The sequence below is a fragment of the Dreissena polymorpha genome, chromosome 9 (genome assembly GCF_020536995.1).
Source record: "Dreissena polymorpha isolate Duluth1 chromosome 9, UMN_Dpol_1.0, whole genome shotgun sequence".
Classification (NCBI taxonomy): Eukaryota; Metazoa; Mollusca; class Bivalvia; order Myida; family Dreissenidae; genus Dreissena; species Dreissena polymorpha.
Window position 1 is genome coordinate 71,437,207 of NC_068363.1, and position 24,195 is coordinate 71,461,401.

The following is a 24,195-nucleotide window of genomic DNA, read 5'->3' on the forward strand; positions in this document are numbered from 1 at the left end:
TTTCCTGTGTTTTTTATGTTATTGTTATGTGGCAGTGAAAAGCGTCCTTTAAACGACACAGCATCATGGCATTGTGTGAAATAGAACGTACTTTGTAGCATATTAGAACGTTTAGACAATACTTAAACCAAACTTGTGATATCAGGTAACTGATATTTGAACTGCTTTACGCCATTTTCCTTTTTGACAATAGTTTCTGACAACATCTAATTAAACCATCCTGCCGAGCATGACGACAAACACAACTCTCAACAAGCAAATATACTTCTGGACACAAAAGTGCTATATTTGACACTCAAAAAAGCATTTTTTCAAGATACAAAGGGCCATAACTCCCTTATTATCCGATGGCGTACAATGCCATTTGGCGTGCATCATCCTTTTATCCATATACATACTCATACAAAGTTTCAATGAAATCCACCAAAGCACTTCCAAGATATGGCTCCGGACACAAAAGTGCCGGACGGACGGACAACGCCAAAACAATATCCCTCCGCCTTTGGTGGGGGATAATAAGCGAGATTCGTGCCTGGATGACACATAATTCTAGTCCTAGATCATTCCGACGCGACCCGGTCTATGCTTCCAAAGAACACCGTCCACTAGGGGTATACGAGTTTGGTAGGTAATCACATTACCGGACATTATTTATGTAATAAACGTCATGTAAAAAAAGTCGCGTATGTATAGCCAGACCAGTTGCTTTCCTTTGAATTACCCTCAAAGCCCATCAACATTTAGGCTGGAAATGATAGCTGTGGTTCACACTCAAAAAGCAGCGGTGTTTCGAAAACAGTCACACATTTCTAATTCTAACATTATGCAGCATTAAGGACTCCATCAAGTTTGACCATAAAAAGAATAATTCGATGTTTATTTCATATTCATAACTTAACAGTAAAATAAAACAAAATATGGTCATATATTCAGGCATAGCTGCATATCAATCCCCATACTGCACACACTTATGTCAATGTGTGAGTGGGTGAATTAGTTAACTGAAAATTGACCTTTTTTGGTTTACAAAATCAAAATACCAAAAAAAACACAAATGCATGCATACCAAACATTTACTTATGCTACATATCCAATACCGCCTTCAAATCATTAGATGGCGAAATTTTGAAGACGTACAAAAGTCCAGCAACTGTTTGTTACTCCAAAAAGACCAATAACGGTACACATATCATGTACACAATACGTTCAATACAAAGGCTTATTCATCAATACATGATTATCAAGAGTGGGTGCTGCATGAACAAATGGTCATAGGCATCTTAACTATTCTACAGAATTAATAGAGTTGTCAATAAAAACACTTGCAATTAATCTGAGAAAAGGATCTATTAAATAATAAATACTTGTATAAATAGGAGTACCTATAAACAACTAATTATATAATAATAATGTAATTAACATGTGATGATTTATAATCAAAACCTGGCACAATTTTCTTGAATGCAAGTCCTTAATTGAAATCTGCATCCTCAAAACCTCACAACTGACCCTATATGCTTTAATCCTTTGTCACTAGGATCATGTACATGTGTTCATTGTGCATTAACTTCCTAAAATCCAGCATCCATTAATCAAGATTCAAACTAACATATAATTTTTTTTTCATTATTTAAAACTAAAATCGACCGTTATAATACACATTTCGCAACAGCACTTCACACTGTAATATTTTAAGCTTTAAAGTAAGCATGTATAGTATTCAAACATTAAATCCACTGCTAGAAATTTCAAAAACATCCAAACACAACCAAGAACCATCCACAAAACCCACTAAAACCATCCGACCCTCTTCTGCACTTGTTCCTCTTTCTCGTACTGCTCCTCAGTTTCAGCAAACACATCACGATCATAGCCCTCGGCGATGTCACCCTCTGAGGCACGGGCAACAAGAGACTGGGGCTGTTGAGGAAGGTTACGCATGGCTGCCTGTAGGGGGAGCACGTGCAGTTTTTCATCATGTTCACTAACGATGCCGAACTTTTTTAGGAGCACTATTGCTTCTGCTGAGTCCACTTCCACCTGTGTGCCTGTTACTTTATAAATGTACTGTTCAACACGCTCTTCTAGTTGGAGTCTTGAGAGTCCACCTGTAATGGAAGTCACAGAGGTATTTAAACAATAACAACTTTATTACCTATATATACAAGTACACAATGAATGTTTCAAACAATGTTTCTCAGTTAAAAGTATCTAAGTAGAACAATAATTGTCTTATGACAACATCAAAACTTAACAAGAGCACCGCCTTGCGGGTGCAGACCGCTCATCTATTTTCTTTTAAAAGGTGAAGGGACTCTCATTTTCAATCACAAAGGAGGGGGGGGGGAGGAGTGAAGAGGGGTGTATAGTGTGGGGGCGTGGACATTTATGACATTCTTGGGTGCGATGGTTGGACGGTATTTCAAACATAATATAATAAAAATAAATATTTGTGTTGTTTCAAAAAAAAAATAAAATAGGGGGGGGGGGGGGGGGTGGGGTGGGGGGTGGGGGGGGTATAGTGTGAGGGGTGTGGTGGTCATTTGTGAGATGATATTAAAAAAAAAAAAAAAAAAAAAATAGGGGGGGGGGGGGGGGGGAGATTCGAGGGGGGGGGGGGGGGGTATTCTTGGGTGCGATGGTTGGACAGTATTTCAAACATAAATAATAAAAATGAATATTTGTGTTGTTTAAACCGTTTAAAAAAAAAAAATTGGGGGGGGGGGGTGGGGGTGGGGGGGTATAGTATAGTGTGAGGGTGGTGGTGGTCATTTGTGAGATGATCTTAAAAAAAAAAAAAAAAAAAAAAAAAAAAAAAATAGAGGGGGATTCGGGGGGGGGGGGGGGGGGGGGTATAGTATAGTGTGAGGATGTGGTGGTCATTTGTGAGATGATCTTAAAAAAAAAAAAAATTAGGGGGGGGGGAGGGGGGGGGGAGGGGGGTATTCTTGGGTACGATGGTTGGACGGTATTTCAAACATAAAATAATAAAATTAAATATTTGTGTTTTTTAACTGTTTCAAAAAAACCAATTTGGGGGGTGGGGGGGGGTATAGTATAGTGTGAGGATGTGGTGGTCATTTGAGAGATGATCTTAAAAAAAAAATAAAAAAAAAATAGGGGGGGGGGGGGAGATTCGAGGGGGGGGGGGGGGGGGTATTCTTGGGTGCGATGGTTGGACAGTATTTCAAACATAAAATAATAAAAATAAATATTTGTGTTGTTTAACCGTTTAAAAAAAAATTGTTGGGGGGGTGGGGGTGGGGGGGGGGTATAGTATAGTGTGAGGGTGTGGTGCTCATTTGTGAGATGATCTTAACAAAAAAAAAAAAAAAAAAAAAAAATAGAGGGGGATTCGGGGGGGGGGGGGGGGGGGGGGGGGGTGGGGGGGGGGGTATAGTATAGTGTGAGGATGTGGTGGTCATTTGTGAGATGATCTTAAAAAAAAAAAAAAAAAAAATTAGGGGGGGGGGGAGGGGGGGTATTCTTGGGTACGATGGTTGGACGGTATTTCAAACATAAAATAATAAAAATAAATATTTGTGTTTTTTAACCGTTCAAAAAACCAATTTGGGGGGTGGGGGGGGGGTATAGTATAGTGTGAGGATGTGGTGGTCATTTGAGAGATGATCTTAAAAAAAAAAAAAAAAAAAAAAAAAAAATTACGGGGGGGGGGGGGTTCGGGGGGGGGGGGGGGGGGAGGACACGGGGGATGGTTTGGGTGGAGTCTATTGTGGTATATCAGGTAAGAGTAGTTTTGTCAAAGTATCAAGCAAATCTAATCATAAATAAAGAAGTTATGGCATTTTTAGCAAAATTTAATAATTTGACCTTGAGAGTCAAGGTCATTCAAAGGTCAAGGTAAAATTCAACTTGCCAGGTACAGTAACCTCATGATAGAATGAAAGTATATGAAGTTTGAAAGCAATAGCCTTGATACTTTACAAGTAAAGTGGATCGAAACACAAAATTTAACCATATATTAAAAGTTACTAAGTCAAAAAAGGGCCATAATTCCGTAAAAATGACAACCAGAGTTATGCAACTTGTCCTTTTACTGTACCCTTATGATAGTTTGCAAGTGTTCCAAGTATGAAAGCAATATTTATGATAGTTAAGGGGTAAAGTGGACCAAAACACAAAACTTAACAAAATTTTCAATTTTCTAAGTATAAAGGGCCCATAATTCCGTCCAAATGCCAGTTAGAGTTACATAACTTTGCCTGCACAGTCCCCTTATGATAGTTAATAAGTGTTGCAAGTATGAAAGCAATAGCTTTGATACTGTAGGAATAAAGTGGACCTAAACACAAAACTTAACCAAATTTTCAATTTTCTAAGTATAAAAAGGGCACATAATTCTGTCAAAATGCATGCCAGAGTTATCTAACTTTGCCTGCCCAGTCCCCTCATGATAGTTAGTAAGTGTTGCAAGTATGAAAGCAACAGCTTTAATACTTAAGGAATAAAATTGACCTAAACACAAAACTTAACCAAAATTTTCAATTTTCTAAGTATAAAAAGGGCACATAATTCTGTCAAAATGCACGCCAGAGTTATCTAACTTTGCCTGCCCAGTCCCCTCATGATAGTAAGTAAGTGTACCAAGTTTGAATGCAATAGCATTGATACTTTCTGAGAAAAGTGGACCTAAACGCAAAACTTAACCGGACGCCGACGCCAACGCCGACGCCAAGGTGATGACAATAGCTCATAATTTTTTTTTCAAAAAATAGATGAGCTAAAAAAATAAAAATCTTAGTCTTATTGCTCCAGCTAGGCCTAAATGGAAGGGCGCCCGCCCTGCCCTTCCGAGGCCCCGCCCTGCCCATTTATTGCTTAATTTTTATATATATATATTTATTTTTTTTAGACGTATTATAATTTATTAATCTCGTATTACATTGATATTTATTTATAACTCATTGTAGATATGTTATTTTGATGGTTTAATAATAATGGAAATAATATATACTAACAATTAGTTATAAAATGAATATCCAACAGTGAGCATTCTGGATACGACAGTGCACTCAAAAATGCCCTGTCGACAAAATACTGCCCGCTTAAAAGTGCCATTTTGACAAAATAGCCTCCCCCCCCCCCCTGCCCTTTTCAAATCCCTAACTGGAGCTGGGCCTCGACTTGGTTGAGTATTTCTATTGTCTAATTATTAGACAATAGAAATACTCAACCAGATTAATGCGCATTAACTTTTAAGACACTTTAACTTAAAGACTAAAACCTTTTAAGTTGGTTAAGCTCAACCCTGTTGAGACACTAAACTTTTATATCTTTTAAGACTTTAAATCTTTTAAGGAACTGAACTTGACCTTTTTGAAAAAATTTAAATTTAAACCTTTTGAAAACTTTTAAGACACTTTAGCCTTACCCTTACAAGACTTTAACATAACCCTTTTGTGAAATTTAAAGTAAGTTTAACCAAAAAATCTTACTGAGTCTGAAACACTTTTTGAAGTGTTCTTGTAAAACTTTTTCCTGACATACTAAAATGATAGGGTATACCCTCAAAAATCACAATGAGTTTTAACACAGCCATTTAAGTAAAGATATTTATGAGCTACCAATTACTCATTGTATAGAATAATATTGATTTCAAAACAATACTACGCAAAAATGATTGCAATTTAAAAGTGATCTGACAACAATTTTGCAATTGAAAAGCGCAATATATTTTAATTCACTGTGCTTTGGTTTAAGATTTCTCTTTGTGTTGTTATTTAATAGTTTTACAATTTGTCTACATGGAGACTGATAATGTTAAAAAAAGAGCCAACTTTTTTCTGTGTTTAAAACTGAGAGTACGAGTACATAGCTTCATAGCAACATACCCAGCTCATTGGGTGACATCTCTAGACTTCTCTGGTCCAGCATGGATGCAGGTCGGTTGGCCAGTAGGAAGGTGTAGACTAGCAGGGCCTGTTTAAATGTCTCGTCCTCCGCCCTATCCACCAACAACGCCAACAAACCGCGGTTGTTTGCCACATTTTTAAAGTACAGGAGACGGGAAAGATCCGCCAGATACTGGTTCCTTTTGTTTTTGTATGAAGTCCAACGCTGAGCTGCCACCAGACCTGTAACTCCGGTCATCATAAGTGTCCAGTCAACATTCATCGAGGCTAATACAGTCACTATCTTAGCAATAACACCCAATGTCGCCAACGTTACGGAGGCTGTGAAGATTCCCTTGTCAAATTTACCTATTTTTAATTTACCATCTGGGAGAATCATTTCCAATGAATTCACAGGAATTTCTTTGAAAGACTTGAGGATTAGTTTTTGGTCTCTTTTAAATCTAATGGCCACTACTATGCGTTTGTAATACAGTTTTGGTTTCACTGTCTCGGGTTTCTGGAACAAGGCTCTATACCATGGAAGTGTCACTGGGATTTTTTCCCTGCCTAACGCCCAGAATTTAAGTACGTCATATTTTGCAGTATGTATGGCCACCTAAAAAGATAATGGTAAATAAACACTATACTTATTACTTATTATTACTTACTACAGCTAATTATACTTTGACATTCAGTTTTTACTTTTTTTATAGTAGAAAAATACAGGGTGTTGGTTGCAACTAAGTATTTGAAAAATTACATTAATTTTATTTATTATTTATTTGAAATCTGCCACAGTAAAATTTTTACAAGTTATGTCAAGATATCTGTCAGTTTAAAAACCTGTAAGAGCGGAATAATTGAAATTGTCACCATTATTTATTTGTGATATGTAAACATACCATAGCATATCAGATCATGTATGAAACAATGCAAATAGGAAAAGGTAGTAAATTAGACGTCAGTACAGCTTGATTGGTCATTGTCTGCTCAGGAACAACTTTTATGTGCCCGGGGCTTATTACAAAGTAAAAGGTGTATGGAAATTAAAGAAAAACAGTACCCCTAAGTATGGCTGGGTGCCTTAAAGTATTCATTCCGTATCTGGGGTACATTAAAGTATACTTAAAGAGTACCCTTTGTACTTTTAAGTACAACCAAAGTCAACAAAAAACATATAAGCATGAGCTACTAGTAAATCAACAAATGGACCGTGCTCTGTGAAAAGGGGGTTTCTTCTTAGCAGAAATCTAGTTTTTGGACTGCACAGGCTATTCTGGGACGACACTTTACCCACATACATTAAACCCCCTTTTCACAGAGCATGGCCCAAATGTATCATACCCGTATGCCGTCCCCCACTTCATGCTCCTGCATGGCCCGCTCCACTAGGGGCTGGGGAAGCTCGTGAAAGTTGGCCTTCTCCATGAGGTCTTCTAGCCTCTGCAGCAGCCAGAACTCGCTGTCCTGTCGCTCTCGTGGATTCCACTTCCGCGTCTCAATCGTGTCCTTGTCAGGATTGATTGGGTCAAACAGATTCTGAAATGTTGTGCATGTAGTGGGATGGTACAATTTTATTATTTATAAAGCTGAAAACATGATCTATGTTAGCCACGCTCTGGGAAAACATAGATTAATACATGTGCTTTAAGTGTTGTACCAGATCAGCTTAGCATCTATCCCATTTTCACCGCGACATTGACGGTATAACACCTTATGGAATATACTAGCCTGTCTCCAACACTGTGGGATATACCTGTCGCGTGCACGGACTACTTTTTATTCAACCACTGAATGATTTTTCGAAAGAAATCTCAAGAGTTGAGAAAACTTTGGCTTTAAAATTATAAATACAACCTACAACCTGTAGTTCTAGTCGCGGGACATAATTTTTCGCCATCCGTAAAATGAATCAGCTTATTGATTGCGTCATAAAATGACATACTTATTGCGTCATTTGTGTGATGTCATCTTTAGCTGTACACGAAACAAGTATGCGATGTCTGGGAATAAAACATTGAAAACTCGCATTTTTTCGTGTTTATGTATCGTGGATGTAATTATGAAAAAGTGCATATTCTATGGACTACTTACCTCGGATGGAACCGGTGAGACGAAGGATTTAGATCTACATGTAGATCTAGCTTATTCGTGTAAAATCATTTCAGAATAAGCGTGCCTATTTTGATGTGAATTTGTGTGTGTAGAGCATACGGATGGGTGTGTATTTTGGTTTAGTAGTCTATTCGAATTGTTTTGCTTTTGGAAGTAAGTGAACGTAAGGGTATTTTCTTTGATGAATAAACTTTGTCTTTGTGATTTTATCAAAGAAAGTCTATTCAGTAAGAATAACCCGTTTGCAACAAGCAGATCAAAGCAGAAAGTGTTGTTCCTGATAAACCTTTGCGCACTGCGCAGGCTAATCTGGGACAAAACTTTACGCACATCCATTAAGCCCAGTTTTCCAAGACTGTCTCATATATAGGTACACTTGGCTATCCCTTGTTCAATATGTTCCTGAGCAAAACGACAATGTCAAATCTTCGTTCATGTAATCTTTTTAAGGTCGATAAAGAAAAACAGTAGAGATCATCTAATGTGTAGCCATTGTGTAATTTTGAAAATAAAAGAGGTTGACCTGATATGCATTTTGTACATACAAAAAGTGTGCAACAAAAGTTATGTACTTTTTAGTTTTAACTGTATTTCATAGGAATAAATTCAATAAAATCATAGAAATTTCATTGAACAAAAATACTGCATAAAATAGAAGCATAAATTGTAATTATTTTGACAATTCTTGTCAAGGTGACTTTCTATAGACATATTTAACAAAATACTAAATATTTGGAACATATCAAGATTTAACAGCTAATCTCAACGTTAGGACTAACTGAGTCATATGAGTATGAAATTTAGAGGCATATTTAAAAGTAATGTCTAAGCAGAAAGTGTCATCCCAGATTAGCATGAGCAGTCCTTATTACGCACACACATGAAGCTAAATGTGTCTTGTTCTGAGAAAACTGGGCATAATGCATGTGCGTAAAGTGTCGTCCCAGATTAGCCTGTGCAGTCCGCACAGGCTAATCAAGGACGAGACTTTCCGCTTAAACAAGATTTTCGGTTAAAAGGGACTTCCTTTAAACGAAAAATACCATTGAAGCGGAAAGTGTCGTCCCTGATTAACCTGTGCGGACTGCACAGGCTAATCTGGGACGACACTTTACGCACATGCATTAAGCCCCGTTTTCTCAGAACGCGACTCAAATTTTCTTAGAGCGAGGCTCTTTTTACTTGTGTCATGTTCTGAGAAAAAGGGGCATAATGCATGTGCATAAAGTGTTGTCCCAGATTAGCCTGTGCAGTCCGCACAGGCTTATCTCGGACGACACTTTCCGCTTTTATGGTATTTTTAGTTTCAAGGAAGTCCCGGAAATCAAGTTTAGGCAGAAATTGTCATCCCTGATTAGCCTGTGCGGACTGCACAGGCTAATATGGGACGACACTTTACACACATGCATTAAGCCCAGTTTTGTCAGAACATGACTCAATTAAAAGCTTAAAAACATACCTTCAGTTCTTGTAGGACACCGTTATACTTGTTGACTATTGCAGAGTCCAAGCTCAGGGCGAAATCTTCATAGTACTTCTTCTCTTCAGCTGTCAGGAAGTCCTCTTTTTGCATGAGTTGCCGGATGACAGACTTTCGGGTAAGAGGGATGTACCGTTCCCTGCATTCCCAAAATGTTACTTTGTTAGTACAAGGTTTTCTACCTCTAAACTTTTACAATACACAGTTTTGCAAACTTTAGTAAGACATAAGAAACAAAATACAAGCCTTAACCAACAAGGCTCGATTCCTATACAATTCTGTAATCAGTAATAAATGCACTAGATTTAGCTCACTGTGTTCATATAACAATAAAATAAGCATCAACAATGTTTAAAAACCTAATTTATTTATTGTAAATATATATTGGTTTAAAATTCAGTTTAAAACCTTATTTTGACTGGTGAAGTCAGAAACTTAGATTGGAAGTTTTGAGAATTGGAGGCCTGGTAGATGTAACAAAAGCATGTCTCAAATTCTCAATTCAATCAATATTGAACTTCTAGGGAAAAAAAAACATCACAACAACTAAAGAACTTGGAATATGTTCACAAACTGAAGTTAACTACTTAACCCTTCACCACTTAGATACATATTTTCACACATTAGTAGTCCCATAGAAAGTTCAATTTAATTAAAGACCTTTCTTATTAGATTCAAATTTTAAAGGCTTCATTTGCAACCCTTAGATACTGATGAGCAACTAACAGCATAAAACCTGAACAGACTGCGGATGCCTCGCAGGCTGTTCTAGTATTATGCTGTTTGCACATAGCCATTTTTACACTGCCTCTGAGTGGGAAAAGGTTAAGAACAACCAATGAAAATGCACAACAATTACAACCTGAAATCATCCTCTTCCTCTGGGGCCGCTTCAGGGACCTGCCCCTCTGTAAGGGCCTCAGTTTGTCTGGTCACACTAAGGCCCGGGGCCACAGAGAGTAGACGCCGATTGAAAGACTCTTTCAAGGACTTCGTGTGAGGCTCAAGTTTTGCAGCAATCACTGAGGTGGTTCTTTAACATTAAAACAGCATATAAATCTTATTCTTATTCAAATAATGTAAAGAAATAATACAATTTGGAATCAATATATTGTTGGTATTATTGGTGATATTAAAACACACACTTATAATAGAAATTAAGCTTATTGTATAAAGACTTCTTAGCATTATTGTAGGCGTCTATATGCATATACAGTTTGTAAAACACCATGCCCTCTGGACATGTAGTGGTTTTTTTCAGTTATGGGTTTAAACCTTAACCACTTAGATACTTATTTTGACATATTTTTCTTCCCTTAGAAAGTTAAATGTAATTGAAGACCGTTCTTACTAGATTCAAGATTTAAAGGCTTCTTTTCCGACACTTAGATACTGATGAGCAGCAAACAGCATAAAACCAGAACAGCCTGCAAGTTTCTTGCAGGCAGTTCTGGTTTTATGCTGTTTGCACATAGTCATTTTCACTTTGCTTCTGAGTGGGAAAGGATGTTATCTAAAAGGCATCACAATTAAGTAATCTTATTTTAACTTATTGAAATAAAATAATATTTACAATAGCATATTTTAACAAGAGCACCGCCTTGCGGGTGCAGACCGCTCATCTATTTTCTTTTTAAAGGTGAAGGGACTCTCATTTTCAATCACAAAGGAGGGAGGAGTGGAGTGAAGAGAGGTGTATAGTGTGGGGTTGTGGACATTTATTACATTATCTTCCAAAAAAGCGAAAAAAAAAAAAAAAAAAAAAATCAGGGGGGGGGGGGGGGTTGGGGGTGCGATGGTTGGACGGTATTTCAAACATAACCATTTTTAAAAAAAAATGGGGGGGGTATAGTGTGAGGGTGTGTGGTGGTAATTTGTGAGATGATCTTAAAAAAATAAAAAATAAAAAAAAAAAAAAAAAAAAATTGGGGGGGGGGGTGGGGGTGGGGGGGGGGGTGGGGTGGGGGTATAGTGTGAGGGTGTGGTGGTCATTTGTGAGATGATCTTTAAAAAAAAAAAAAAAAAAAAAAAAAAAAAGGGGGGGGGGGGAAATAGGGGGGGGGGGGGAGGGGGGAGGGGGGGAGGGGAGGGCACAGGGGATGGTTTGGGTGGAGTCTATTGTGGTATGTCAGGTAAGAGTAGTTTCATCAAAGTATCAATCAAATCTAATCATAAATAAAGAAGTTATGGCAATTTTAGCAAAATTTAATAATTTGACCTTGAGAGTCAAGGTCATTCAAAGGTCAAAGTAAAATTAAAGTTGCCAGGTACAATAACCTCATGATAGCATGTAAGTATTTGAAGTTTGAAAGCAATAGCCTTGATACTTAAGAAGTAAAGTGGATCGAAACACAAAATTTAACCATATATTAAAAGTTACTAAGTCAAAAAAGGGCCATAATTCCGTAACAATGACAACCAGAGTTATGCAACTTGTCCTTTTACTGTACCCTTATGATAGTTTGTGAGTGTTCCAAGTATGAAAGCAATATCTATGATACTTTAGGGGTAAAGTGGACCAAAACATAAATCTTAACCAAATTTTCAATTTTCTAAGTATAAAGGGCCCATAATTCCGTTCAAATGCCAGTCAGAGTTACATAACTTTGCCTGCACGGTCCCCTTATGATAGTTCATAAATCTTGCAAGTATGAAAGCAATAGCTTTGATACTGTAGGAATAAAGTGGACCTAAACACAAAACTTAATCAAATTTTCAATTTTCTAAGTATAAAAAGGGCACATAATTCTGTCAAAATGCCAGTCAGAGTTACATTACTTTGCCTGCACAGTCCCCTTATGATAGTTAGTAAGTGTTGCAAGTATGAAAGCAATAGCTTTAATGCTTAAGGAATAAAATGGACCTAAACACAAAACTTAACCAAAATTGTCAATTTTCTAAGTATAAAAAGGGCACATAATTCTGTCAAAATGAATGCCAGAGTTATCTAAATTTGCCTGCCCAGTCCCCTCATGATAGTAAGTAAGTGTACCAAGTTTGAATGCAATAGCATTGATACTTACTGAGAAAAGTGGAACTAAACGCAAAACTTAACCAAAATTTTCAATTTTTTAAGTATAAAAAGGGCACATAATTCTGTCAAAATGCACGCCAGAGTTATCTAACTTTGCCTGCCCAGTCCCCTCATGATAGTAAGTAAGTGTACCAAGTTTGAATGCAATAGCATTGATACTTTCTGAGAAAAGTGGACCTAAACGCAAAACTTAACCGGACGCCGACGCCAACGCCAACGCCGACGCCAAGGTGATGACAATAGCTCATAATTTTTTTTCAAAAAATAGATGAGCTAACAATAGCGATATACCAACAAGTATATTAACAAGAGGGCCAAGATGCCCCTAGTTCACTCACCTGAGAGGAGTCGGTTCATTCAATCTTTACCAAACGCCAAACTTGACCTAGATATTGTCCAGACAAACATCCTGGTCAACGTTCATCATTATTGAACCAAAACTCTGGCATATGGAGTGTTTTTGTTTTTGTAAGATTTGACCTGGTGACCTATATTTTGAGTTGACCCCCCCCCTTACCAAACATCAAACTTTGCTTACAAAAATAAATATTATGACCAAGATTCATAAAATCTGAAACAAAATTGTGACCTCTAGAGTGTTTACAAGGATTTTGTATACTAGAGTGTTCACAAGCTTTTTTTACTATATAAATATAAGAAAACTGCCCCCCCCCCCCCCCAGCAGCCATGTTATTCAACTGACCGGAACCATTTTGGAACTCAACTCTCATATCAAGGAAATAAATGTTCTGACCAAATTTCATGAAAATTGGGCCAAAAATGTGACTTCTAGAGTGTTCACATGTTTTCACTAAATACATATAGAGAAAAATGCCCCGCCCACTCGCGGCCATGTTTTTTCACCTATCTGGACCATTTTCAAACTCGTCTGAGATATCAACAAGGGACAAAATTGTCACAAAACCAGGTTTTCATTGTGAAAAAAAATCTGATAAAGGGAGACAACTCAAACTGAACTTTTGAAATGAACAAACAAAATTAACCCCCTTTGTAAGTTTGTTTTAAAATAAATCTATTTTTAGTCGTGGCTACCTTGACATTGGAGATATTGACGTGATTCTTTCGTGCGACACACCGTCCCATGATGGTGAACAAATGTGCCAAATGATTTTAAAATCTCATAATGAATGACATAGTTATAGCCCAGACAAGCTCATTTATGGCTATTTTTTACCTTTGAACTCAAAGTGTGACCTTGACCTTGGAGATATTGACGTAATTTTTTCACGCGACACACCGTCTAATGATGGTTAACAAATGTGCCATATGATTTTAAAATCTCACAATGAACGACAAAGTTATGGCCCGGACAAGCTTGTTCCGCCCGCCAGCCAGCCCGCCAGCCAGCCAGCCAGCCCGCTCGCATTCGCCAATCTAATAACCAGTTTTTTCCTTCGGAAAACCTGGTTAATAAAAGCAATGTTTTGACCAACTTTCATGATGATTGGGCAAAAATTGTGACTCCTAGAGTGTTTACAAGGATTGTATATAGCCAAATAAGGAAAACTGCCCCCCCCCCGGCAGCCATGTTATTCAACTGACCAGAACCATTTTGGAACTCAACTCTCATATCAAGGAAACAAATGTTCTGACCAAATTTCATGCAAATTGGGCCAAAATGTGACTTCTAGAGTGTTCACATGTTTTCACTATATTCATATAGAGAAAAATGCCCCGCCCACTGGCGGCCATGTTTTTTCACCAATCTGAACCATTTTCGCACTCTTCCGAGATATCAATAAAACCAATGTTTTTTAAATTGTGACTTCTAGAGTGTTTACAAGGTTTGTCTATAGCCAAATAAGGAAAACTGCCCCCCCCCCTCCCCCCGGCAGCCATGTTTTTTAACTTACCGAAACAATTTTCGAACTCAACTCTCATATCAAGAAAACAAATGTTCTGACCAAATTTCATGAAAATTGGGCCAAAAATGTGACTTCTAGAGTGTTCACATGTTTTCACTATATACATATAGAGAAAAATGCCCCACCCACTGGCGGCCATGTTTTTTCACCGATCTGGACCATTTTCAAACTCGTCCGAGATACCAATACAACCAATGTTTTGACCAACTTTCATGATGATTGGGCAAAAATTGTGACTTCTAAAGTGTTTACAAGGTTTCTCTATAGCCAAATAAGGAAAACTCCCCCCCCCCCCCGGCAGCCATGTTTTTTAAGTGACCGGAACCATTTTCGAACTCAACTCTCATATCAAGGAAACAAATGTTCTGACCAAATTTCATGAAAATTGGGCCAAAAATGTGACTTCTAGAGTGTTCACATGTTTTCACTATATACATTTAGAGAAAAATGCCCCGCCCACTGGCGGCCATGTTTTTTCACCGATCTGGACCATTTTCGAACTTGTCCGAGATATCAATAAAACCAATGTTTTGACCAACTTTCATGATGATTGGGCAAAAATTGTGACTTCTAGAGTGTTTACAAGGTTTCTCTATAGCCAAATGAGGAAAACTGCCCCCCCCCTGGCAGCCATGTTATTCAACTGACCGGAACCATTTTCAAACTCAACTCTCCTATCAAGGACACAAATGTTCTGACCAAATTTCATGAAAATTGGGCCAAAACCCCACCCAGACGTTTGCATACAGTGTCAAACAAATGCTCATTGCATTAACAAATCATAATAACAGCATTAACTTACGCGTGTACATTGAATAATAGAGAATAATATCTTTTAAATTGATTTAATTTCATATTTTTAATTAAACAATGACTTTATCAACGCTGGTTTAATTGTTTACTCATGCATCTCATTCATTTAGTAAATAAAGCTTTCATGTTCCGTTGACGTCACGTCCGTAAAAGTCTAAAAAGCGGATTCCGTGTCATAAACCGATAGTACGGTGTAATTGTACCGTTCTAATTCAAAGAAATAGCGGTCATTTAATTTAGCGATAATTACTTTCAACAAGTCATAAACTCTGATATATTTTCTTTTGAAGATACCCCCACAATTATCCCCGGAAAAGAAACCTTCTCAACACCTTATAATTTGTTTACTCACAGCGGGCCGCTTTTATAATATCATAGACAATTACCGCTTTCAGACGCTTTAAACGCAAAATAGACGGACAAATAATGTGCTGTGTTTTTAATTTTCGCGACTCGAGACGACTGACGCGTGACCGTTGATTTCAGGTCAAACATGAATTTCGGAGTGGAATATAGTGGCCGTTGGCCGTAATGGTCAGGTGGCCGTTAAATTCAAGTGTAATATAGAGTGTTTTTCGTCGGGGGGATTCCAGACTGACCGTTGTCTGCAGGTGACCAGTAAATTCAGGTGGCCGTTAGGTCAGTTGCGACTGTATACATATAGAGAAAAATGCCCTGCCCACTGGTGGCCATATTTTTTCACCGATCTGGACCATTTTTGAACTTGTCCATGATATCAATAAAACCAATGTTTTGACCAAATTTCATGATGAGTGGGCAAAAATTGTGACTTCTAGAGAGTTTACAAGGTTTCTCTATAGCCAAATAAGGAAAACTGCCCCCCCCCCGGCAGCCATGTTTTTTAAGTGACCGGAACCATTTTCGAACTCAACTCTCATATCAAGGAAAAATGTTCTGACCAAATTTCATGAAAATTGGGCCAAAAATGTGACTTCTAGAGTGTTCACATGTTTTCACTATATACATATAGAGAAAAATGCCCCGCCCACTGGCGGCCATGTTTTTTCACCGATCTGGACCATTTTTGAACTCATCCATGATATCAATAAAACCAATGTTTTGACCAAATTTCATGATGAGTGGGCAAAAATTGTGACTTCTAGAGTGTTTACAAGGTTTCGCTAAAGCCAAATAAGGAAAACTGCCCCGCCCACTGGCAGCCATGTTTTTCAACGGACCAGAACCACTTTTGAACTCGACCACCATATCATTAAGGCAAATATTTTGACAAAGTTACATGAATATTGGGCATGAAATGGGACATCTACAGTGTTTACAGGGTTTTTCTTTTTTTTTACCTATTGACCTAGTTTTTGACCCAGCACAACCCAGTTTCGAACTCGGCCGAGATTTTATTGGGGCAAAGCTTTTGACTAAGTTTCATGAAGATCCGACATGAAATGTGGCCTCTAAATGTGGAAAACGTTTACGAGCAAATGTTTACGAACAGACGGACATACGACGGACAAAGACCGGTCAGAAAAGCTCACCTGAGCAATCAGATGAGCTAAAAATCATTATTGCATGGAATGCATAACACAATATATACAGATATAATGAATATGTAATTCTTTCTAAAACAAGGGCTGTTTGTAAAACATGCATGCCCCCCATATGGGCTGTCAGTTGTAGTGGCAGCCATTGTGTGAATACATTTTTTGTCACTGTGACCTTGACCTTTGACCTAGTGACCTAAAAATCAATAGGGGTCATCTGCCAGTCATGATCAATGTACCTATGAAGTTTCATGATCCTAGGCCTAATTATTCTTGAGTTATCATTAGGAAACCATTTTACTGTTTCAAGTCACTGTGACCTTGACCTTTGATCTAGTGACCTGAAAATTAATAGGGGTCATTTGCCAGTCATGATCAATGTACCTATGAAGTTTCATGATCCTAGGCGTAAGCATTCTTGAGTAATCATCCAGAAGCCATTTTAATGTTTCGAGTCACTGTGACCTTGACCTTTGACCTAGTGACCTGAAAATCAATAGGGGGTCATCTGCCAGTCATTATCAATGTTCCTATGAAGTTTCATGATCCTAGGCGTAAGCATTCTTGAGTTATCATCTGGAAACCATTTTACTGTTTGGAGTCACTGTGACCTTTGACCTAGTGACCTGATAATTAATAGGGGTCATCTGCCAGTCATGATCAATGTACCTATGATGTTTCATGATCCTAGGCCTAAGCATTCTTGAGTTATCATGCTGAAACCATTTTACCATTTCGAGTCACTGTGACCTTGACCTAGTAACCTGAAAATCAATAGGGGTCATCTGCCAGTCATGATCAATGTACCTATGAAGTTTCATGATCCTAGGCCTTAGCGTTCTTGAGTTATCATCCGGAAACCATCTGGTGGACGGACTGACCGACTGACGGACGGACCGACAGACCGACATGTGCAAAACAATATACCCCCTCTTCTTCAAAGGGGGGCATAATAAATATACAATAAAAATCATTTCACAGAGCAAAAAAAATAACTGATACATCTCATATACCAGGTAATGTATTTATGATAATATTTGGTTGTTCAGAACTCTGAACACCACACATTTTTGTTGACCATAGAACGTTTAATAAGGTTTTTCTCCTGCTGGGACAGCTGAAAGTAAACATATGTGAATTTTTTGTTGACAAATACTTCCCATCATTATTGTCAAGTCATGGCTCTGTTTGTCATAAGTATTTGATAAATTGATTTATAATATGGGACAAAGTCATTGAGAATATGTTGTTTACCTGTATACATCAAATTTATTAGTTTTGATTAAAGGTTCAAGTTAAAGACACCAATGAGTCACAGTGGTGTAGTGGATATGGAGTCCGACTAGCGATCGGGAGGTCATGAGTGTGATCCCCATTGTGGGAGCGTTCTTTAGATTTTCCAGATAGACACCATGTAATGGTTGTGGTCCTAGGAATAGGACTCGAGAGCGTTTCAAATAAGCCTTAGGCTTTCTATGCAATCAAGCTTAAATAAATAAATTAAAACTAAAGACATCAAAATCAAATATAAATTTCAAAAAGTGTTCAGCAAATGGACATGCCGATTAAAAAGGAAGTTGTAACAGAACCCCTTGCACCAACTTACAGACTATCATACCTCTGTACATGAGGTCTGGCTGCATTGAGGAGATACCTGGACGAACGCTGCAGGGGCGGACCCAGTCGCTTAGCAACATACCTGGAGGTGTTCACTACCTGGGGTTTCACCTTCCGGTACACCGCCTTGTAGGTTGGGAGCACCTAGAATGGCCATAAAGATTTTTTTGTTTTATGTCTTGCCACAGTCTGGAGTATCGCTGCCAATCACCAGTGTCGCTGAATGGCAACAATTTTTTTAAAGTAGCAAATTTCTCTACTGAAAACATAATGTATTAAAAACAAGACCTGTCTCTATCGGAAGACATATGCCCCCGAAAAACGCTTTTTTCGAAACCTAAACACAGACTTCGAAACCTTAACGCGGACCCCAAGTTCAAGGTAAAGGGGTTCAAAATGTTTGTGCGTATGGAAAGGCCATGTCCATATACACATACATTCCAAATATGAAGGTTACATCTGAAGGGACATAGAAGTCATAAGCATTTTTTGAAACCTAAACGCAAAAGTGTGACGGACAGACAGAGTGACAGACAGACGGACGGACGGACAGACGGACAAACAGTGTGACTGCAATATGCCACTCAACCGGGGCCATAAAATTCTGTTTTGGTACATTACAGGAGCAAATTAAGTCACATTGAGTAAAAACAGGCGCTAAGGGCATTGTTTGTTATCAGATGTACTGGTAGACAAGCATTGTCACGCTTAAAGGCTGGTCAAAATTACAGGATTTTTTAATGTTTGTAAAGAGTCTGAACATATGTACCGATTTATTTCAAGATCTGTAGGTTAATTAAGGTTAATTCTTATTGCTATTTTTATTAAGAGTAATTTTGACCCGAGTCGCAATCCCAGGGTGTATGAGGGTGGGGGTGGGAATAGGTGTTGGGAGAGAGGAGGTCTTAGTGAGGGTATCTACTAACTGAAGTCTGATAGCAGTATTTAAATTTTAATGTGTTATCTGCCTTTATAACTAATTAATTTCAAAGTGTAACAAGATGGCCTGAAAGGTCCAAAGTCGCTCACCTGAGATAACAAGATATTATTGGGACAAATCTTCTGACCGACTTTGATGAAGACCGCCCCTTGGGCAAACATAATTATTTTTGAACTCATCCAAGATATCATTGAGACCAATCTTCTGACCAAAATTTCATGAAGATTGGACAATACATGTGGCCTCTAGAGTGTTAACAAGGTTTTACTATAGCCATATAAGGAAAAATGCCCCGTCCCCTGGCGGCCATGTTTTTCAACCAAAGGGCATCATTTTTTAACTCCTCCAAGATATTATTGGGATAAATCTTCTGACCAAGTTTCATGAAGATTGGACAATAAATGTGTCCTCTAGAATGTTAACAAGATTTTACTCTAGCCATATAATGGCATATATAGCCATTTAAGGAAAAATGCCCGCCCCTTGACAGCCATGTTTTTCAAGCAAAGAAAACCATTTTCAAACTCATCCAAGATATCATTGGGTCAAATCTTCTGACCAAGTTTCATGAAGATCGGAAAATAATTGTGGCCTCTAGAGTGTTAACAAGGTTTTACTATAGCCATATAAGGAAAAATGCCCCGCTCCCTGGTGGCCATGTTTTTCAACCAACCGGAATCATTTTTGAACTCTTCCAAGATGTTCTTGGGATGAATCTTCTGACCAAGTTTCATGAAGATTGGACAATAAATGTGGCCTCTAGAGTGTTAACAAGATTTTACTATAGCCACATATAGCCATATAAAGAAAAATGCCCCGCCCCTTGGCAGCCATGTTTTTCAAGCAAAGGTTACCATTTTTGAACTCATCCAAGATATCATTAGAAAAAATCTTCTGAGCAAGTTTCATGAATATCGGAAAATATATGTGGACTCCAGAGTGTTAACAAGGTTTTACTATTATAGCCATATAAGGAAAAATGCCCTGCCCCCTGGCAGCCATGTTTTTCAACCAACCGGCATCATTTTCAAACTTGTCCAAGATATTATTGAGATGAATCTTCTGACCAAGTTTCATGAATATCAGACAATAAATGTGGCCTCTAGAGTGTTAACAAGATTTTACTATAGCCATATATAGCCATATTAGGAAAAATGCCCTGCCCCTTGGCAGCCATGTTTTTCAAGCCAACGTAACCGTTTTCAAACTCAACCGTCATATCCAGAAAACACATGTTCTGACCAAATTTCATGAAGATTGGACCAAACATGTGACTTCTAGAGATTTCACATGTTTTCACTATATGCATATAGAGAAAACTGCCCCGCCCCTGGGGGCCATGTGTTTTCACAGATCTGGACCATTTTCGAACTCGTCCGAGATATCAATGAAACCAATGTTTCCACCAAGTTTCATGATGACTGGGCAAAAATTGTGACTTCTAGAGTGTTCACAAGGTTTCTCTATAGCCATATAAGGAATACCGCCCCGCCCCCTGTCGGCCATGTTTTTCAATGGACCGGAACCATTCTTAACTTACCCAACATATCATTTAGACAAACATTTTGACAAAGTTACATGAAGATTTGGCATCAAATGTGACTTCTACAGTGTTCATAAGGTTTTCCTTTATTATGACCTAGTGACCTAGTTTTTGACCCAGCATGACACAGTTTCGAACTCAGTCGAGGTATCAATGGGACAAATGTTCTGACCAAGTTTCGTGAGGATCCGACAATAAATGTGGTTTCTAGAGTGTTCACAAGGCAAAATGTTGACGACGCACGACGGACAATGGTCAAAAGGAGATCACAAAAGCTCACCATGAGCACGTTGTGCTCAGGTGAGCTAAAATTGCAGTAAATTATGACAAATTTAAAACTAGAGTTACAAAACTTGGATAATTGGGTCATTTCAATACAGGGAATACATGTTATAGAATTAAAATATATTTCCTACAGAGCATTTCTAAGAAACTAGTTTACCCAAAAAACGTCTAAGCATAATATGAAACCCTACTCATGATGATTATCATGATGTTAAGTTTGAAGAGCTGTAAACAGTTTGTATCTTTATTATGTAAAATTTCAAAGTGCAAAAAAGGCTGTTTGTTATGATAATCTTCAAACTAGAGTTACCAAACCCATAAGGCCATTTCAATTTGATCGCTACATGTGTAATGTTAATTTAATTAAATCCCTCAGGCCATTCCCAAGAAACTTGCTTATCCAAAAACTGAAAACCAACTTGGAAGCCCAGCCCAATGCCAGGGCAAGTAGAACAGCTTGCCGTATCTTTAAAAAGTCAAGCTTAAAAAGACTAATGATAAAAGAGTTGAAGTTGTCTTAGTACTTAAAAGTGTGTTTAATGTCAGTTTATGTAGATTTCTCAAATTATCTGATGGCTGTTGCTCAATGACAGAGTTTACAGAGCTTTCTGTGTTTGCTCATAGGTAAAAAGTATAATCAAATATTTCCAGAGATAATTGTAAATGCTTTAGAGTCACAATGCAAACAAGAAATGGCCCGGCCGCGGCAGATGCGTATCCCAACGGCTTTTGACCCAGTGGTCAGATCTAAATTCCAAATAGTGCACTGTCGCACAAATGCTCATAGCTACCATGTGTTTAAGTTTCAAGGTTCTAGTTCTAATAGTGTAGGAGGAGATAGTGGCCAGGACAGACAGCGGAGATAACCACATAATCCCCCCTGATCATTAAAAAAAGCCAGACAAGGCTGGCAGATCTTGAATTGCCATTTTTACAACACATTTAAACACAAGAAAAATCTGAAAAGATACAGATTCAGCATCTATAAGACTATTTTGAGCAAAAAATTGTTTCATGTCATTATGAGTCCGAACCGTAATTACTTGACACTCATATTCTTCATCGTGATTTGATTCACCTTTTTTCTAATCATGGCCTGGACATTAAATTTTTATGCTACTGTAAACTGAGTGGCAGAACCATTTGTAATAGTTAATATTCTACACGGTTACTGCAGTATGGATATGCTATGTTATATAACTCAGTGGAATGTAGTAAAATGAAATTGATTGATTTGTTTGATAATTGATTGAGTTCAAACCAATTTATTTTATCTCAATTGCATGGAAACCTCAGGCTTATTTCAACGCTTTCGAGTTTGTTTCCTGGGTCTAGAACCAGTACTTGGTGTCTTTATGGGAGATCATAAGAAAGCTCCCACAGTTGGGATTGAACCCATGACCTCCTGGTCGCAATGCTGACACCATATACATTACATTATTGCGACCCTTGACAATTGATTTATTTTATTGATGATTGATTGACAAAGAGTTGAGTGTGATGTACATGTTTTGTCAAATTATTTTTTGACTGTACATTGTGGGTGTGTGAGACTGATCTGAGATGGCATGGTTATGAATCTTATAGCGATCCATTGGAGAAAGAACTCATAGATACGTTGAAGATACCAGTTTTGGCTTTTACATGCCGATAGATGGCTTTCTAGTCCATTGCCTGTGTAGTAATTGGTGTCTTTGAGGGTGATATAAAAACATACTCCCACAGTGGGAATTAAACCCATGACCTCCAGTCGCTAGGCAGACACCATATCCACTATGTCATTGTGCACTTAACTTCTTAAGTGACACAATTTCATGTCATGAGATGTAAACAGTCGTTAAACTGCTGGACTACTGACATCCTCAGTCGAGAGCCACCGATCACTGAATGTTTGGACCCATTAATCTCAATACATTCTCCTGGTGGTGGGTCGGCAGGGGTTGATCAATCCCCTACGTGTCAGTAGACAGCTGCCAGCTCCTCTCTTCTCTCCTTAGCCAAAGCCATATTGATGCTCTCTCCGCTGCATCCCCAAGTCTGTTGACCCCTCGCTTTCTGTCTCTTCCTTTCAGGCCAAATGCAGTGAAAAGTCTCCAGAGAGACTTTTACGGAAAGCCTCGGACGACGACCTCCACTGGGAATAGCCACGTGTGCCACCCCTTCTCCTTGCATTCCCTCTGCAGATCAGCATATTTTGCCGTTTTCCTCTCCATCGCCTCATCACAGCGCGACTCCCAAGGAACTGTTAGCCCAACCATCACCAGACACTTGTCCTTTGCCGACCAGATCACCATGTCGGGGCGATGTGTTGTCTGTACTACACTTGGGAAAACCAGCCTTCGTTTCAGGTCAACAACTATCTCCCATGACTGCGCACGATCTAGGATCGATGCTGCTTGAGTCTGCTGCTTCTTGATGGTTTCCCCTTCCTTTACAAACTGCATCTTCCCGGTCTCTTTCACAGTCCTCTTCTTTCGCCTCTCCCTTTTTACTATCTCTGCCAGATCTTGGAGGACCTTGTCGTGTCTCCACCTGTATCTTCCTTGTGTAAGGGTCAGATTTAATAATTATGCACTGGAGTCTTGACATTTCATTTTGACATGACTTGTTTAACATAATTATTTTATTGCATAAAACATGTAATGGAGCTACGATGCTAATATAAGTGCAATTATCCTGTGTGAAATATAGTGTTAAATGTCGATTTAGATTTTATTGCACACCTTTTGAGAGAGTTCACCGGCTCTCCGAACAAAGCTCGCCATTTTGATTGTTGACCTTCGTCGTGCTTCTTCTTCCACCGATTATACCGATTAGAGTGGTTGTTGAAATAACTTACTTAGAGCGTTATGTTTTCATTTATTTTAAATAAAATACCTTTATTAACGTATATTCGAAATATATTTCATTATAATGAAGTATATGGTGTTTTGACTGTTGCAAACTAAGCGATAATCAAGTTGTGCTTTTACGACACATACATAAACGCTTATGAAATTGTGTTCGCGTTCAATCGTGATACATCGGCTATCTCGGATTCCTCCGTAAGATAGGCCTCGTGGCTAACGGTCGCCATATTGCCTTGTATTACTACTTTACTACCCAAAAGG

At 38.3% G+C, this 24,195-nt stretch overlaps 1 protein-coding gene across 2 annotated transcripts; it reads right to left on the reverse strand.

The window, feature by feature from the left end:
* Positions 1-864: 864 nt before the first annotated feature.
* LOC127844943 (transmembrane protein 143-like) lies at positions 865-24,073 on the reverse strand. 2 transcript variants are annotated; one of them, XM_052375507.1, is made up of 7 exons: positions 23,809-24,073; positions 18,307-18,461; positions 10,313-10,483; positions 9,430-9,589; positions 7,200-7,394; positions 5,853-6,471; positions 865-2,108 (listed from the first exon to the last, which is right to left on the reverse strand). In XM_052375507.1, the coding sequence occupies exons 1-7, from the start codon at positions 23,848-23,850 to the stop codon at positions 1,792-1,794; spliced, it is 1,659 nt and encodes a 552-aa protein (XP_052231467.1). In that variant the 5' UTR covers positions 23,851-24,073; the 3' UTR covers positions 865-1,791. The 2 variants fall into 2 exon arrangements, with proteins under 2 accessions (XP_052231467.1, XP_052231468.1); XM_052375508.1 differs by having other exon boundaries at positions 18,319-18,461; positions 23,809-24,072.
* Between the last annotated feature and the right edge of the window lie 122 nt (positions 24,074-24,195).